Genomic DNA, 16878 nt, shown 5'->3' on the forward strand with positions numbered 1-16878 from the left:
AGCATGACAATGACCCAAACACACACGGCCAAGGCAACAAAGGAGTTGCTCAAGAAGAAGCACATTAAGGTCCTGGAGTGGCCTAGCCAGTCTCCAGACCTTAATCCCATAGAAAATCTGTGGAGGGAGCTGAAGGTTCAAGTTGCCAAACGTCAGCCTCGAAACCTTAATGACTTGGAGAAGATCTGCAAAGAGGAGTGGGACAAAATCCCTCCTGAGATGTGTGCAAACCTGGTGGCCAACTACAAGAAACGTCTGACCTCTGTGATTGCCAACATGGGTTTTGCCACCAAGTACTAAGTCATGTTTTGCAGAGGGGTCAAATACTTATTTCCCTCATTAAAATGCAAATCATTTTATAAAATTTTTGACATGCGTTTTTCAGGATTTTTTTGTTGTTATTCTGTCTCTCACTGTTCAAATAAACCTACCATTAAAATTATAGACTGATCATTTCTTTGTAAGTGGGCAGACGTACAAAATCAGCAGGGGATCAAATACTTTTTCCCCCCACTGTAACTACAATATGTAGGTAGCTGGTTAGCCTGCTAGTTTAACAACTGGACATTTCTGACAGGTTACAAACAGGTTATAAACAGGTTATAAACAGCTCTTTAAAGGTCTGTCAGTGAATGACATAACAAGAGGAAAACTGCCCATGCACTACCGAATTTCAAAATTACACCATACTATTATTACAACTCTCAAGAGTTCCTCATTTTTGTAATTTTTGTAATTATTAAGTCTTCCGTATTGACCCCTGTTCTGGGTGCGCATCCAGAACACGAGCCGCCTGTTGAGTATGGCTGGCCTAGACGTTAGAGGTCAGCAATTGAAGGGTTGCTAGTTTGAATCCCAGGTCTGACAATAACAAGAAAATGAACTTGTAAGTAAAGTTTACAGTAAACTCTCCCTTTATGACATCGTCCTGGCTTAAATAACATGTAACATGGCTGTCGGGACCTCTCACCTCTCCATACTGGTAGAGCTCCATCACGATCCAGACAGGGTTTTCCTCTATGACACCGATCAGACTGACGATATGGGGGTGGTTCAGGTTCTTCATGATCACTGGAGAACGGAAGAAATTAAAAATAAAACATTAAATTAAATTAAAAATTAAAAACTTTTCCTTCAATTTTCATATGAAAGCTACTTACGACAGTTAGACATACTTACTTATTAAAGTCCCAATCCCATAGAAAAAATTATTTTCCTATTTCATATACTGTATATATTCACACTAGATGGTTGAAATAATACTGTGAAATTGTGATAACGCCCTTTTAGTGTACGAGCTGTTTGAAAAGACCAGCTGACATTTAAGACTGTTTTGAAGGGGAAATGCCTCAAAAGACATTTTACATTTTAGTCATTTAGCAGACACTCTTATCCAGAGCGACTTACAGTAGTGAATGCATACATTTCATTTCACGCATTTTCTTTTGTACTGGCCCCCTGTGGGAATCGAACCCACAACCCTGGCGTTGCACACACCATGCTGGCGTTGCAAACACCATGCTCTACCAACTGAGCCACAGGCAAGCTAGGTGGTAAAGATGGCGCCGAAGAACATGGCTGACATTTTACATTCTCCCAACCAATTGTGCTATTTGTTATTTTTTGTTGAGTTTTGTGTAACTTATTTTTTAACTTATTGTGTACATAATGTTGCTGCTACCGTCTCCTATGACCGAAAATAACTTCTGGACATCAGAAAAGTAATTACTCACCGCTGACTGGAATAAACTTTTTCCTTTAACGAGTCCGACAAGAAGGATATCCTGCTTTCACTGGAACAGGCCCAGATCCAAGTCTTTTGCATGAAGAAAAGACACCGTAAAAGGGGCCGCAGATCGAGCAGCCTTCTGAGAATCCAGAGGCGAGCGAGTAAACTCCCACTGCTATCCGTTTTTCTAGCAAACGTGCAATCATTGGAAAATAATATTGATGACCTACGATTAAGATTATCCTACCAACGGGACATTAAAAACTGTAACATCTTATGTTTCACCGAGACGTGGCTGAACGAAGATACAGACAATATAGAGCTGGCGGGATTTTCTATGTAAGACGAGAGGTGGGGGTGTGTGTCTATTTGTCAATAACAGCTGGTGCGCGATGTCTAATATTAAAGAAGTCTCGAGGTATTGCTCACCTGAGATAGAGTACCTTATGATAAGCTGTAGACCACACTATCTACCAAGAAAGTTCTCATCTGTATTATTCGTAGCCGCAAACTTAAATCAGTTTTACCAATTTTTACCAGCATGTCACATGTGCAACCAGACGGAAAAAAACCCTAGACCACCTTTACTCCACACACAGAGATGCATACAAAGCTCTCCCTCACCCTCCATTTGGCAAATCTGACCATAATTATATCCTCCTGATTCCTGCTTACAAGCAAAAACTAATACAGGAAGTACCAGTGATTCGCTCAACACGGAAGTGGTCAGATGACGCGAACGCTACACTACAGGACTGTTTTGCTAGCACAGACTCATCTGTGGCATTGATTCATCCAATGGCATTGAGTAGTACACCACCTCAGTCATCGGCTTCATCAATAAGAGCATTGAAAACGTCGTCCCCACAGTGAATGTACGTACATATCCCAACCAGAAGCCAACATCCACATCATGCTAAAGGCTAGAGCTGCCGCTTTCAAGGAGCGGGAGACTATTCCAGACACTTATAAGAAATCCCCTATGCCCTCAGACGAACTATCAAACAAGCAAAGTGTCAATACAGAATTAAAATTGAATCCTACTACACCGGCTCTGATGCTCGTCGGACGTGGCAGGGCTTGAAAACTATTACGGACTTCAAAGGGAAACCCAGACGTGAGCTACACAGTGATGCGAGCCTACCAGACGAGCTAAATGCATTTTATGCTCGCTTCGAGGCAAGCAACACCAAAGCATGCACGAGAGCACCAGCTGTTCTGGATGACTGTGTGATCACACTCTCAGTAGCCGATGTGAACAAAACCTTTAAACAGGTCTACATTCACAAAGCCGCTGGGGCCAAACGGATTATTAGGACATGTACTCAAAGCATGCGCGAACCAACTGTCAAGTGTCTTTACTGACATTATTCTACCTCTCCCTGACCGAGTCTGTAGTACCTACATGTTTCAAGCAGAGACACCATAGTCCCTATGCCCAAGGAAGCGGATGGTAACCTGCCTAAATGATTACCGCCCTGTGGCACTCACGTCGGTAGACATGAAATGCTTTGGAAGGCTGGTCATGGCTCACATCAACAGCATCCTCCCGAACACCCTAAACCCACTCCAGTTCACATACCGCCCCAACAGATTCACAAATTACGCAATATCAATGGCACTCCACACTGCCCTTTCTCACCTGGACAGAAGGAACACCTATGTGAGAATGCTGTTCATTGACTACAGCTCAGCATTCAACACCATAGTGCCCACGAAGCTCATCACTAAGCTAAGAACTCTGGGTCTAAACACCTCCCTCTGCAACTGGATCCTGGACTTCCTGACGTGCCGCCCCCAGGTGGTAAGAGTAGGCAATAACACGTCTGCCATGCTGATCCTCAACACTGGGGCCCCTCAGGGGTGTGTACTTAGTCCCCTCCTGTATTCCCTGTTCACCCACGACTGTGTGGCCAAACACAACTCCAACACCATCATTAAGTTTGCTGACAACACAACAGTGGTAGGTCCTGATCACCGACAACGATGAAACAGCCTATAGGGAGGAGGTCAGAGAACTGGCAGTGTGGTGCCAGGACAACAACCTCTCCTTCAATGTGAGTAAGACAATGGAGCTGATCGTGGACTACAGGAAAAGGAGGGCCGAACAGGCTCCCATTATCATCAATGGGGCTGTAGTGGAGCGGGTCGAGAGTTTCAAGTTCCTTTGTGTCCACATCACCAACGAACTATCATGGTCCAAACATACCAAGACAGTCGTGAAGAGGGCACGACAACACCTTTTCCCCCTCCGGAGACTGAAAAGATTTGGCATGGGTCCCCAGATCCTCAAAAGGTTCTACAGCTGCACCATCGAGAGCATCCTGACCAGTTGCATCACCGCCTGGTATGGCAACTGCTCGGCATCTGACCGTAAGGTGCTAAAGAGGGTAGAGCGAATGGCCCAGTACATCACTGGGGCCAAGCTTCCTCACATCCAGGACCTATATAATAGGCGGTGTCAGAGGAAAGCCCATAAAATTGTCAGAGACTCCAGTCACCCAAGTTATAGACTGTTTTCTCTGCTACTGCACGACAAGCGGTACTGGAGCGCCAAGTCTAGGACCAAAAGGCTCCTCAACAGCTTCTACCCCCAAGCCATAAGACTGCTGAACAATTAATAAAATCGCCACCGGACAATTTACATTGACCCCCCCGTTTTGTACACTGCTGCTACTCACTGTTTGTTTGTTATCTATGCATAGTCACTTTACCCCCACCTACATGTACAGATTACCTCAACTAGCCTGTACCCCCGCACACTAACTCGGTACCGGCACCCCCTGTATATAGCCTCGTTATTGTTATTCTTATTGTGTTACTTTTTATTATTACTTTTTATTTTAGTCTGCTTTGTAAATATTTTCTTAACTCTTCTTGATCTGCGCTGTTGGTTAAGGGCATTGTAGGTAAGCATTTCATGGTAAAGTCTACACTTGTTGTATTAGGTGCATGTGACAAATAAAGTTTGATTTGATTTGAAATTAGTTAATAGATCAATAAGAAAAAGAGTTCCAAACCTCTCTGCCAATAACAGCTAGTTTTGCGTTTTCCACTCCCCACTCACAGACAGTCCTAGTAAAATTCTTACTGGAGAAATTGCTCTTTGCTAAGAAGCTATTTTGGTTTCTTTTTGACCATTTTAGTTGAAAACAATCTCAGTAAGGTACATAATTGTTACCCAGAAATAATTTGATATTGAGATAAAAATGGCTGCATTGGACCTTTAATATGATGTAATATTTCTGATCTATTTATATGGGGTTTGTTGATGCTTATTCATGAAAGCGATCATGAAGTGTATATTCTTTTCTAAATCATTGATTCAAAATTCCTGAGTTTCCAGGCACTCACAGTAGAATTCCTCATTGAATTCCTCATTGAATTCCTCATTGAATAAATACAGTAAGTGATCCTCAGTGATTGGTTTTATGATTTAAATAATGCAGGAGAAAGAACAGACAAGGGTTGAGCCCGAGTTTAATCAATCCACAACAGAGTTGTTCATAGGAGCAGACGCCTATCTCCTGTTACTGTAGCACGAGGCAGCTTGATGTACCAGTACACCCCTGGACAGGACACTGGTCTATCTCCTGTTACTGTAGCATGAGGCAGCTTGATGTACCAGTACACCCCTGGACAGGACACTAGTCTATCTCCTGTTACTGTAGCATGAGGCAGCTTGATGTACAGGACACCCCCTGGACAGGACACTAGTCTATCTCCTGTTTCTGTAGTGAGGCAGCTTGATGTACCAGTACACCCCCTGACAGGACACTAGTCTATCTCCTGTTTCTGTAGTGAGGCAGCTTGATGTGCCAGTACACCCCCTGGACAGGACACTAGTCTATCTCCTGTTTCTGTAGTGTGAGGCAGCTTGATGTACCAGTACACCCCCTGGACAGGACACTAGTCTATCTCCTGTTACTGTAGAATGAGGCAGCTTGATGTACCAGGACACCCCCTGACAGGACACTAGTCTATCTCCTGTTTCTGTAGTGAGGCAGCTTGATGTACCAGTACACCCCCTGGACAGGACACTAGTCTATCTCCTGTTACTGTAGCATGAGGCAGCTTGATGTACCAGTACACCCCCTGACAGGACACTAGTCTATCTCCTGTTACTGTAGCATGAGGCAGCTTGATGTACCAGTACACCCCCTGACAGGACACTAGTCTATCTCCTGTTACTGTAGCATGAGGCAGCTTGATGTACCAGGACACCCCCTGACAGGACACTAGTCTATCTCCTGTTTCTGTAGTGAGGCAGCTTGATGTACCAGTACACCCCCTGGACAGGACACTAGTCTATCTCCTGTTACTGTAGCATGAGGCAGCTTGATGTACCAGTACACCCCCTGGACAGGACACTAGTCTATCTCCTGTTACTGTAGCATGAGGCAGCTTGATGTACCAGTACACCCCTGGACAGGACACGAGTCTATCCCTTGTTTCTGTAGTGAGGCAGCTTGATGTACCAGTACACCCCTGGACAGGACACGAGTCTATCCCCTGTTTCTGTAGTGAGGCAGCTTGATGTACCAGTACACCCCCTGACAGGACACTGGTCTATCTCCTGTTACTGTAGCATGAGGCAGCTTGATGTACAGGACACCCCCTGGACAGGACACTAGTCTATCTCCTGTTACTGTAGCATGAGGCAGCTTGATGTACCAGTACACCCCCTGGACAGGATGCAGGACCTCCTTAATGCTGAGTGCCAAGCAGAGACTAATCGTGTCCCATTTTCAGTCTTTGGTACACTCTTTGAGAAAAAGGTGCTATCTAGAACCAAAAAGGGTTCTTTGGCTGTCCACATCGGAGATCGCTTTGAAGAACCCTTTTGGTTCCAGGTAGAACCATATTGGGTTGCATGTAGAACCCTTTCCCCACAGAGTTCTACATGGAACCCAAAAGAGTTCTACCTGGAACAAAAAAGGATTTTCCTATGGGGGACGGTCAAAGAACCCTTTTGGAACAACTTTTTTTCTATGAGTGTATGACTTGACTGAGGTTTGAACTCCAATCTCAGTGCGACTATTCTAAGCACAAGACCAGTGAGTTGGAGAAGTGATGAAGAAGAAGTGTGATCAGTATTTGATGTGTACCTGCTTCACTCATGAACTTCTCCATGACATCAGGTGAACAGTCTTTACACGTCTTCACCGCCACGCTTATCCTCTCCCCATTCTGGTTCACAAACAGTCACACACACACACACACACACACACACACACACACACACACACACACACACACACACACACATTAATGAGATACATTTTTTGCATAGTTAGGAACATTTGATGTGTTATAATTGACTGTATGAGTAGGGTGTCAGGAGATATACTTGCCGATTTTTTGTACATTCCTTCATAGACCTCCCCGAAAAACCCCTCGCCAAGGATCCGTCCCAGAACAATGTCATGTCTGTCAATTCCATACTTCACCACTGGAACCAGGTATACAACAACACAATGAGTAGCTGCCATGGAACTTAGACTATAGAACATGTAATATAGAACATAGAGTACAGAACATAGACAATAGAACAGAATATGGAACATAGAATATAGAACCTAGAGTATAGAACCTAGAGTTAAAGAACATATAACATAGAACCTAGAGTAAAGAACATAGAATACAGAACATAGAACATAGAATAGAGCATGGAACATAGAGTTCAGAACCTAGAGTATAGAACATAGAGAACATAGAGTATAGAATAGAACCTAGAGTTATAGAATGTAGAATATACAACATAGAAAATAGAACATAGAGTTTAGAACATAGAATACAGAACATAAAGTATAGAACCTAGTGTTTAGAACATATAATATAGAACATAGAATATAGAAAATACAATATAGAACATAGAGTATAGCACATAGAACATAGAGTACAGCACATAGAGTTGAAGTCGGACATTTACATACACCTTAGCCAAATATATTTAAACTCAGTTTTTCACAATTCCTGACATTTAATCCTAGTAAAAATAGGAAAGGGATCACCACTGTATTTTAAGAATGTGAAATGTCAGAATAATAGTAGAGAGAATGATTTATTTCAGCTTTTATTTCTTTCATCACATTTCCAGTGGGTCAGAAGTTTGCATACACTCAATTAGTATTTGGTAGCATTGCCTTTAAATTGTTTAACTTGGGTCAAACGTTTCGCGTAACCTTCCACAATCTTCCCTGTCACGAACTTCGTATGAATAATTGGACCAAGGCGCTGCGTGAGTAGAATTCCACATTTTAATGATAGTGAAACTTCCAAAACAAAACTATAACGATCGTGAAATACACTCAAACTCGGCACTCAAACAAAATAATATCCCACATCGCAGGTGGGAAAAAGGACAACCTAAGTATGATCCCCAATTAGAGGTAACGATTATCAGCTGTCTCTAATTGGGAACCATACACACACACCAACATAGAAATATAATACCTAGAAACCCCCCTAGTCACGACCTGACCCAAAACACCATAGAGAACCCCGATGGCTCTCTACGGTCAGCGCGTGACATTCCCACAATAAGTTGGGTGAATTCTGGCCCATTCCTCCTGACAGAGCTGGTGTAACTGAGTCAGGTTTGTATGCCTCCTTGCTTGCACACGCTTTTTCAGTTCTGCCCACAAATTTTCTATAGCATTGTGGTCAGTGCTTTGTGATGGCCACTCCAATACCTTGACTTTGTTGTCCTTAAGCCATTTTGCCACAACTTTGGAAGTATGCTTGGGGTCATTGTCCATTTGGAAGACCCATTTGCGACCAAGCTTTAACTTCCTGACTAATGTCTTGAGATGTTGCTTCAATACATCCACATCATTTTCCTCCCTCATGATGCCATCTATTTTCTGTATTGCACCAGTCCTTCCTGCAGAAAAGCACCCCCAAAACATGATGCTGCCACCCCCGTGCTTCATGGTTGGGATGGTGTTCTTCGGCTTGCAAGCCTCCCCCTTTTTCCACCAAATATAACGATGGACATTATGGCCAAACAGTCCTATTTTTGTTTCATCAGACCCGAGGACATTTTTCCAAAAAGTACGTTCTTTGTTCCCATGTGCAGTTGCAAACCATAGTCTGGCTATTCTATGGCGGTTTTGGAGCAGAGGCTTCTTCCTTGCTGAGCGGCCTTTCAAGTTATGTCGATATAGGACTCGTACTGTGGATATAGATACTTTTGTACCTGTTTCCTCCAGCATCTTCAAAAGGTTCTTTGCTGTTGTTCTGGGATTGATTTGCACTTTTTGCACCAAAGTACGTTCAGCTCTAGGACACTAACGCGTCTCCTTCCTGAGCGGTATGACGGCTGCGTGTTTGTACTTGCGTACTATTGTTTGTACAGATGAACGTGATACCTTCAGGCATTGGGAAATTGCTCCCAAGAATGAATCAGACTTAAGGCGGTCTACAATTTCTTTTCTGAGGTCTTGGCTGATTTCTTTTGATTTTCCCATGATGTCAAGCAAAGATGCAATGAGTTTGAAGGTAGGCCTTGAAATACATCCACAGGTACACCTCAAATTGACTCAAATGATGTCAATTAGCTTATCAGAACCTTCTAAAGCCATGACATAATTTTCTGGAATTTTCCAAGCTGTTTAAAGGCACAGTCACCTTAGTGTATGTAAACTTCTGACCCACTGGAATTGTGATACAGTGAATTATAAGTGAAATTATATGTCTGTAAACAATTGTTGTAAAAAATTATTGTGTCATGCACAAAGTAGATGTCCTAACCGACTTGCCAAAACTATAGTTTGTTAAAAATACATTTGTGGAGTGGTTTAAAAATGAGTAAACTTCCGACTTCAACTGTAGAATATAGAATATAGAACATAGAGTATATAACAGAGTTTAGAGCATAGAGTTTAGAACATAGAATACAGAGAACATAGAGTACAGAGAACATAGAGTATAGAACATAGAGTTTAGAACAGTGTTTAGAACATAGTGTATAGAACATACATTTTAGAACATAAAGTATAGAACATAACGTATAGAACATACAAGTATAGAAAATAAAGTACTGAACAGAGTATAGACAGTAAAAGTCTACATCAGGCTCCTTAGATACTATGCGATAAATGTCTTCCATCCTGATAAAGAGTACGTCTCTACTTACCAGACTTTGGTCGTTCGTCAATCTCTGCGTAGATGTCAGATCCTGAATGATGGACAATATTTGATGATGTCAGTTTGTGATAAAAACAGATGGGTCAACTTGAAACATACAGTATAGCCCTGCCCCTACAGTACTAGTTTCAAACAATTGAAAACAGTCACTGTACTGACAAATTATTCATAACATTTGTAAAACAAAGATGAAGGCAGTTGTGGTAGATGAAAACTCACCCATGCTATATCTGAAGGAGCCCGTGTTCTCCGTTTGACTACAGATAGAGGGAGGAGAGACAGCCAGAGGAGGAGAGGAGAAGATCATCAATCCTAGGTTTGAGGTAGCTCCTCAATACACCAGGCACACTGTTACAGTAACACTACTTGTCTCTTTGATACATCTATCTGACAGCCTCATGTCCAGTACATCCCATGTTTCAACAAGTACTAAATATTCCAGTTTGGTTTCGGTATAATGACTTGTTATGGAAATGACACAAAAATGCCCCAAAAATATTAAGCCTTGTTCAAGAGAAAGTGAATCCACTCACTTTGTGGGAAGGTCTGGCAGGGAACTTCGTAAATTGGCATCTGTGGATCACATAAGAAGCCACATATGTTCAATAGACTTACGAGGGATGAGAAAATTGAGTTAGACCATTGTGATGCACTCTTTCAGTGTATCCCCCTGCAGTGTTTCTCCTACCAGAAAATTCACAGCGGTGGACTTCCTGATCCCCTTTTACCTTTATTTGGTCTAGCGATGAACGACTCGTCAGTGGCGTGCTCAGCGCGACAGTAACCGTCAATAAGGTCCACCATGTTTTCTGCCATCGCAAACTTAGTCACGTTGATAGACAGAGGCTGACGAAGAAGATACGAACCATTCACGTTAATGACAATAACTACAATTACAATCACATTACAAACACTATACAAACATTCTAATGTCACAGGGGTCATAGACTGATAGGCTTTCAGGGCAAAATATTTACTTAAGACGCAGGCTTTTAACTCATCGATCACATCAATCAAAATGTTATGTAAAAAAAAAAGACTTACGGACACAGCTCTGTAGTTAGAATTCAGAGCCTGTATTCATAATGTCTCTAGTTAGAATTCAGAGCCTGTATTCATAATGTCTCTAGTTAGAATTCAGAGCCTGTATTCATAATGTCTCTAGTTAGAATGCAGAGCCTGTATTCATAATGTCTCTAGTTAGAATTCAGAGCCTGTATTCATAATGTCTCTAGTTAGAATTCAGAGCCTGTATTCATAATGTCTCTAGTTAGAATGCAGAGCCTGTATTCATAATGTCTCTAGTTAGAATTCAGAGCCTGTATTCATAATGTCTCTAGTTAGAATGCAGAGCCTGTATTCATAATGTCTCTAGTTAGAATTCAGAGCCTGTATTCATAATGTCTCTAGTTAGAATGCAGAGCCTGTATTCATAATGTCTCTAGTTAGAATTCAGAGCCTGTATTCATAATGTCTCTAGTTAGAATTCAGAGCCTGTATTCATAATGTCTCTAGTTAGAATTCAGAGCCTGTATTCATAATGTCTCTAGTTAGAATTCAGAGCCTGTATTCATAATGTCTCTAGTTAGAATTCAGAGCCTGTATTCATAATGTCTCTAGTTAGAATTCAGAGCCTGTATTCATAATGTCTCTAGTTAGAATGCAGAGCCTGTATTCATAATGTCTCTAGTTAGAATTCAGAGCCTGTATTCATAATGTCTCTAGTTAGAATGCAGAGCCTGTATTCATAATGTCTCTAGTTAGAATGCAGAGCCTGTATTCATAATGTCTCTAGTTAGAATTCAGAGCCTGTATTCATAATGTCTCTAGTTAGAATTCAGAGCCTGTATTCATAATGTGTCTAGTTAGAATTCAGAGCCTGTATTCATAATGTCTCTAGTTATAATTCAGAGCCTGTATTCATAATGTCTCTAGTTAGAATTCAGAGCCTGTATTCATAATGTCTCTAGTTAGAATTCAGAGCCTGTATTCATAATGTCTCTAGTTAGAATTCAGAGCCTGTATTCATAATGTCTCTAGTTAGAATTCAGAGCCTGTATTCATAATGTGTCTAGTTAGAATTCAGAGCCTGTATTCATAATGTCTCTAGTTAGAATTCAGAGCCTGTATTCATAATGTCTCTAGTTAGAATTCAGAGCCTGTATTCATAATGTCTCTAGTTAGAATTCAGAGCCTGTATTCATAATGTCTCTAGTTAGAATTCAGAGCCTGTATTCATAATGTCTCAGAGTAGTTGTGCTGATCTATGATCAGGTTCCCCCTGTCCATATAACCTTATTCATTATGATCTAGGATCAGGTCCTCTCTGTCCATATAACCTTATTCATTATGATCTAGGATCAGGTCCTCTCTGTCCATAAAACCTTATTCATTATGATCTAGGATCAGGTCCTCTCTGTCCATATAACCTTATTCATTATGATCTAGGATCAGGTCCTCTCTGTCTATATAACCTTATTCATTATGATCTAAAAGGCAACACTGTTCCTAGATCAGCACTTCTACTCCGAGTCTCTTTGTGAATGTTGGCCCAGGCCTCACTACCTTGTTTTACCTGTATGACTCGGTCCATGTCCTGATTGAGCAGTACTAATGCACTTTTTCTTCTTCTATTTTAATGTGTACCTGTCTGGCTCCGTCTATGTCCAGGTTGAGGAGGGCTTTGCCGTCACTCTGAGATGAACACTTGATGCTCTTGATCTGTTTGAAATCCGCTAGACACACAGGCTGGGGGGGATAAGAGAGAAACAATTCACTGATACACTTAACAGCCACAGGTGTAGGGTAAAGGTTGACATGGGAACAGGACTCCCGGGAACAGGACTCCCGGGGACAGGACTCCCGGGGACAGGACTCCCGGGGACAGGACTCCCGGGGACAGGACTCCCGGGGACAGGACTCCCGGGAACAGGACTCCCGGGAACAGGACTCCCAGGGACAGGACTCCCAGGGACAGGACTCCCAGGGACAGGACTCCCAGGGACAGGACTCCCAGGGACAGGACTCCCAGGGACAGGACTCCAGAGTGGAGCAGCAGTCTAAGGCACTGCATCGCAGTGCTAGAGGCGTCACTACACACCCTGGTTCGATCCCGGGCTGTATCACCAGCCTGTATCACCAGCCGTGATCAGGAGTTCCATAGGGCGGCGCACAATTGGCCCAGCGTCGTCCGGGTTAAGGGAAGGTTTGGCCAGTGGGGGCCTACTAGGCTCATCACGCTCTAGCGATTCCTTGTGGTGCAGAGCCTACAGGCTGACCTCGGTAGTCGGTTGAAGAGTGTTTCCTCCGACGGATTGGTGCTGCTGGCTACCAGGTTAAGCGGGCAGGTGTTGAAGAAGCGTGGTTTGGCGGGTCATGTTTCGGAGGACGCACGACTCAACCTTTGCCTCCCGAGACCATTGAGGAGTTGCAGCGATGAGACAATTTCGAAATTGGGGAGAAAAAGGGGGTAAAATAAATAAATAAAAATAGTATTGGGGGTCCTGTGGGATTCTGGTTCTAGGGATCAAGTCTGGGAGAGGACAGGATGGACAGTACAGGAATAGTTATAAACTGAGGGGTTTTTGTGTGGGGGGTGGATATGTAATGTGTAGATCATTTTATTTAAAAACTGTGAGTAGGCCTAAGATAGTTTACTTAATATTATTATATTAGTTAATGTAATTTCACCCTTCCTCTTCCATCAGCTCACTCTCACGCCTCGCTCCAGTTATAGCCACGGCTATAAGTGCAGTCACTACTTTACCTCAGACGCCAACGTACGTCAGTGAATGATGAATCCTTCAAGAGATTAATTGAGTTGATCCGACTCTGGGCAAGTGGAAGGTTTGCCTTCATTGCCAAACACTGATAATGTGGTTGTTATCAGCTGTGTGCAGGGCAGGATACTGTCTGCTGAGCACTGTGCAGTAGCCAAACGGAGCAGTTGCTATGGCGAGATGATTTTTTGCATTTGTGATTTCTGTGTGTAAAATTAGCACGAGACGGGAGTAATTTTCACAGGGACAGAACAGGAAGGTTCAGTGGTTATAGAACTGTTGCCGAAACAGGAAAAAGTTTGACAGGACAAGACAGGACTGGAATGGATTTTCACTCCCGTGTCAACCTCTATACTTTTAGAAAAAAGGGTTCCAAAAGCGTTCTTCGGCTGTCCCCGTAGGAGAACCCTTTGAAGAACCCTTTTGTAGAACCCTTTTTGGTTCCAGGTAGAACTCTTTTGGGTTCCATGTAGAACCCTCTGTGCACAGTCCCGTGTGGCTCAGTTGGTAGAGCATGTTTGCAACACCAGGGTTGTGGGTTCGATTCCCACGGGGGACCAGTATGGAAGAAAAAAAATGTATGAAATGTATGCATTTGCTACTGTAAGTCACTCTGGATAAGAGCATCTACTAAATGACTAAAATGTAAAAGGGTTCTACCTAGAATCAAAAGGTTCTCCTATGTGAACAGCCGAAGAGCGGTTCTAGATAACACCTTTTTTTCTAAGAGTGTAGTGCAGGATGAAGTCACATTTACATTTTAAGTAATTTAACAGACGTTCTTATCCAGAGCGACTTACAATTAGTGCATTCTTCTTCAGCTAGGTGAGACAACAACATATCACAATAGTAGCAAGTACATTTCCCCCACAATGCTCAGTAGATGCTGAACTTGGTTCAGTTTAGCATTTTCCATACTAATGGTTAATCTATCACTTGGGGAAAACTTCACCACGGACCCCACACAGGCTGGGGATGGGACATGAAGAACATAAGAATATCGGCCAGAAATCATTCATGACAATGGAATGAAAAGTTACCAAATGGCAACATATATAGCATCCTGCTTACTGCTGAGTATTTATGGGTGCGTTGGAGAATGCCCTGTTTACAGTTAACATCCTGCTTACCGCTGAGTCTTTATGGGTGCGTTGGAGAATGCCCTGTTCACAGTTAACATCCTGCTTACCGCTGAGTCTTTATGGGTGCGTTGGCGAATGCCCCTGTTTACAGTTAACATCCTGCTTACCGCTGAGTCTTTATGGGTGCGTTGGCGAATGCCCCTGGCTCCAATCACCAGCTCTACTGACAGACTCCAGCCTTGCTGTGGACAAAACAGTGGGATTGCAACTTAACTTTAATTTCTTGACAGACTTCAGAGTCATACAATATTTTCTTTGAAGTGAGCCATGTAAAAAGGAAAACCAAGTGCATTTCTAATGGTAGATTCTTGCATAATTTGAGGTGCCGTGATCCAAAAGGAATCAGTTATGATCAGGAAAATTATATGATAGGTATTTACTGTGTCCTGACAGGACCTCACTCAGGTATTTACTGTGTCCTGACAGGACCTCACTCAGGTATTTACTGTGTCCTGACAGGACCTCACTTTACTGTGTCCTGACAGGACCTCACTCAGGTATTTACTGTGTCCTGACAGGACCTCACTCAGGTATTTACTGTGTCCTGACAGGACCTCACTCAGGTATTTACTGTGTCCTGACAGGACCTCACTCAGGTATTTACTGTGTCCTGACAGGACCTCACTCAGGTATTTATTGTGTACTGACAGGACCTCACTCAGGTATTTACTGTGTCCTGACAGGACCTCACTTTACTGTGTCCTGACAGGACCTCACTCAGGTATTTACTGTGTCCTGACAGGACCTCACTCAGGTATTTATTGTGTACTGACAGGACCTCACTCAGGTATTTACTGTGTACTGACAGGACCTCACTCAGGTATTTACTATATCCTGACAGGACATCACTCAGGTATTTACTGTGTCCTGACAGGACCTCACTCAGGTATTTACTGTGTCTTGACAGGACCTCACAAGGTATTTACTGTGTACTGACAGGACCTCACTCAGGTATTTACTGTGTACTGACAGGACCTTACTCAGGTATTTACTGTGTACTGACAGGACCTCACTCAGGTATTTACTGTGTCCTGACAGGACCTCACTCAGGTATTTACTGTATCCTGACAGGACCTCACTCAGGTATTTACTATATCCTGACAGGACCTCACTCAGGTATTTACTGTGTCCTGACAGGACCTCACTCAGGTGTTTACTGTGTACTGACAGGACCTCACTCAGGTATTTACTGTGTACCGACTGCAAATACCTGAGTGCGGACATTCCTAATTGTATTGTCTGTAAAGCCAACAGAAACACGCACCACCAGTTCGCAGGGGTAGACCTCCTCGTCAACATTGATGAATTCCATGAGCGTTTTGAAGAAGCGAACCATACACTCGTCCTCCTTCAGGGTAGAGTACTGCTGGAACGTCTGGGTGATCAGCTTCCGAAGGGGACGAGACTGGGACAGAACATCACAACATTAGACAACACTTTCATAACCCTATTTTAACTATGATGTCACATAGTAAACAGCAGGGTAAACGACGCTGCTAGAATATAAATTATCATAAATTAACAGAAATTAACAGAAATTATCAGAAGTTATCAGAAATTAACAGAAATTATCAGAAATTAACAGAAATTAACTGAAATTTACAGAAATTATCAGAAATTAACAGAAGTTATCAGAAATTATCAGAAATTAACAGAAATTCTCTTTGATGACATAATAGTTACGGTTAGGCTCATTAAAAACTTTCTCGAAACTTCCAATAATATGTTGAACGATCATGTGGAAATCAAAATGTATATGTGTACCTTCATGCGTTCAATGAGCTCCTGTGGAAAGAACAGGTTCAGCCCCACGTCCTTCCTTCATTGGTCAAAATAAATCACATTCAGAGAGACCAGTTAGAAAAAAAACAACCAATCAAACCAATGTGATAGAAAAGGTAGGTAAATAAAACAACCAATCAAACCAATGTGATCGAAAAGGTAGGTAAATAAAACAACCAATCAAACCAATGTGATCGAAAATGTAGGTAAATAAAACAACCAATCAAACCAATGTGATAGAAACGGTAGGTAAATAAAACAACCAATCAAACCAATGTGATAGAAAAGGTAGGTA

The 16878-nt window shown here is 42.5% G+C and overlaps 1 protein-coding gene across 3 annotated transcripts in view; it reads right to left on the minus strand.

Moving 5' to 3' along the window:
* The window catches only part of LOC106571025 (protein-tyrosine kinase 2-beta), a 68669-nt gene that overhangs the window by 18728 nt on the left and 33063 nt on the right, over nucleotides 1-16878 (minus strand). For 2 of the 3 annotated variants that reach the window (XM_045695528.2, XM_045695529.2), the window contains exons 7-17: nucleotides 16566-16620; nucleotides 16066-16206; nucleotides 14849-14983; nucleotides 12527-12628; nucleotides 10609-10726; nucleotides 10414-10453; nucleotides 10100-10137; nucleotides 9870-9911; nucleotides 7084-7181; nucleotides 6838-6919; nucleotides 971-1071 (exon numbers count right to left, since the gene is read on the minus strand). In XM_045695528.2, the coding sequence (XP_045551484.1) occupies nucleotides 971-1071; nucleotides 6838-6919; nucleotides 7084-7181; nucleotides 9870-9911; nucleotides 10100-10137; nucleotides 10414-10453; nucleotides 10609-10726; nucleotides 12527-12628; nucleotides 14849-14983; nucleotides 16066-16206; nucleotides 16566-16620 (952 nt within the window). The remainder of the gene's footprint in view (nucleotides 1-970; nucleotides 1072-6837; nucleotides 6920-7083; nucleotides 7182-9869; nucleotides 9912-10099; nucleotides 10138-10413; nucleotides 10454-10608; nucleotides 10727-12526; nucleotides 12629-14848; nucleotides 14984-16065; nucleotides 16207-16565; nucleotides 16621-16878) is intronic. The other variant, XM_014143653.3, reaches the window with a different exon arrangement.

This window comes from Salmo salar, chromosome 15 (assembly GCF_965601325.2).
Source record: "Salmo salar chromosome 15, fSalSal1, whole genome shotgun sequence".
NCBI classification, from domain to species: domain Eukaryota; kingdom Metazoa; phylum Chordata; class Actinopteri; order Salmoniformes; family Salmonidae; genus Salmo; species Salmo salar.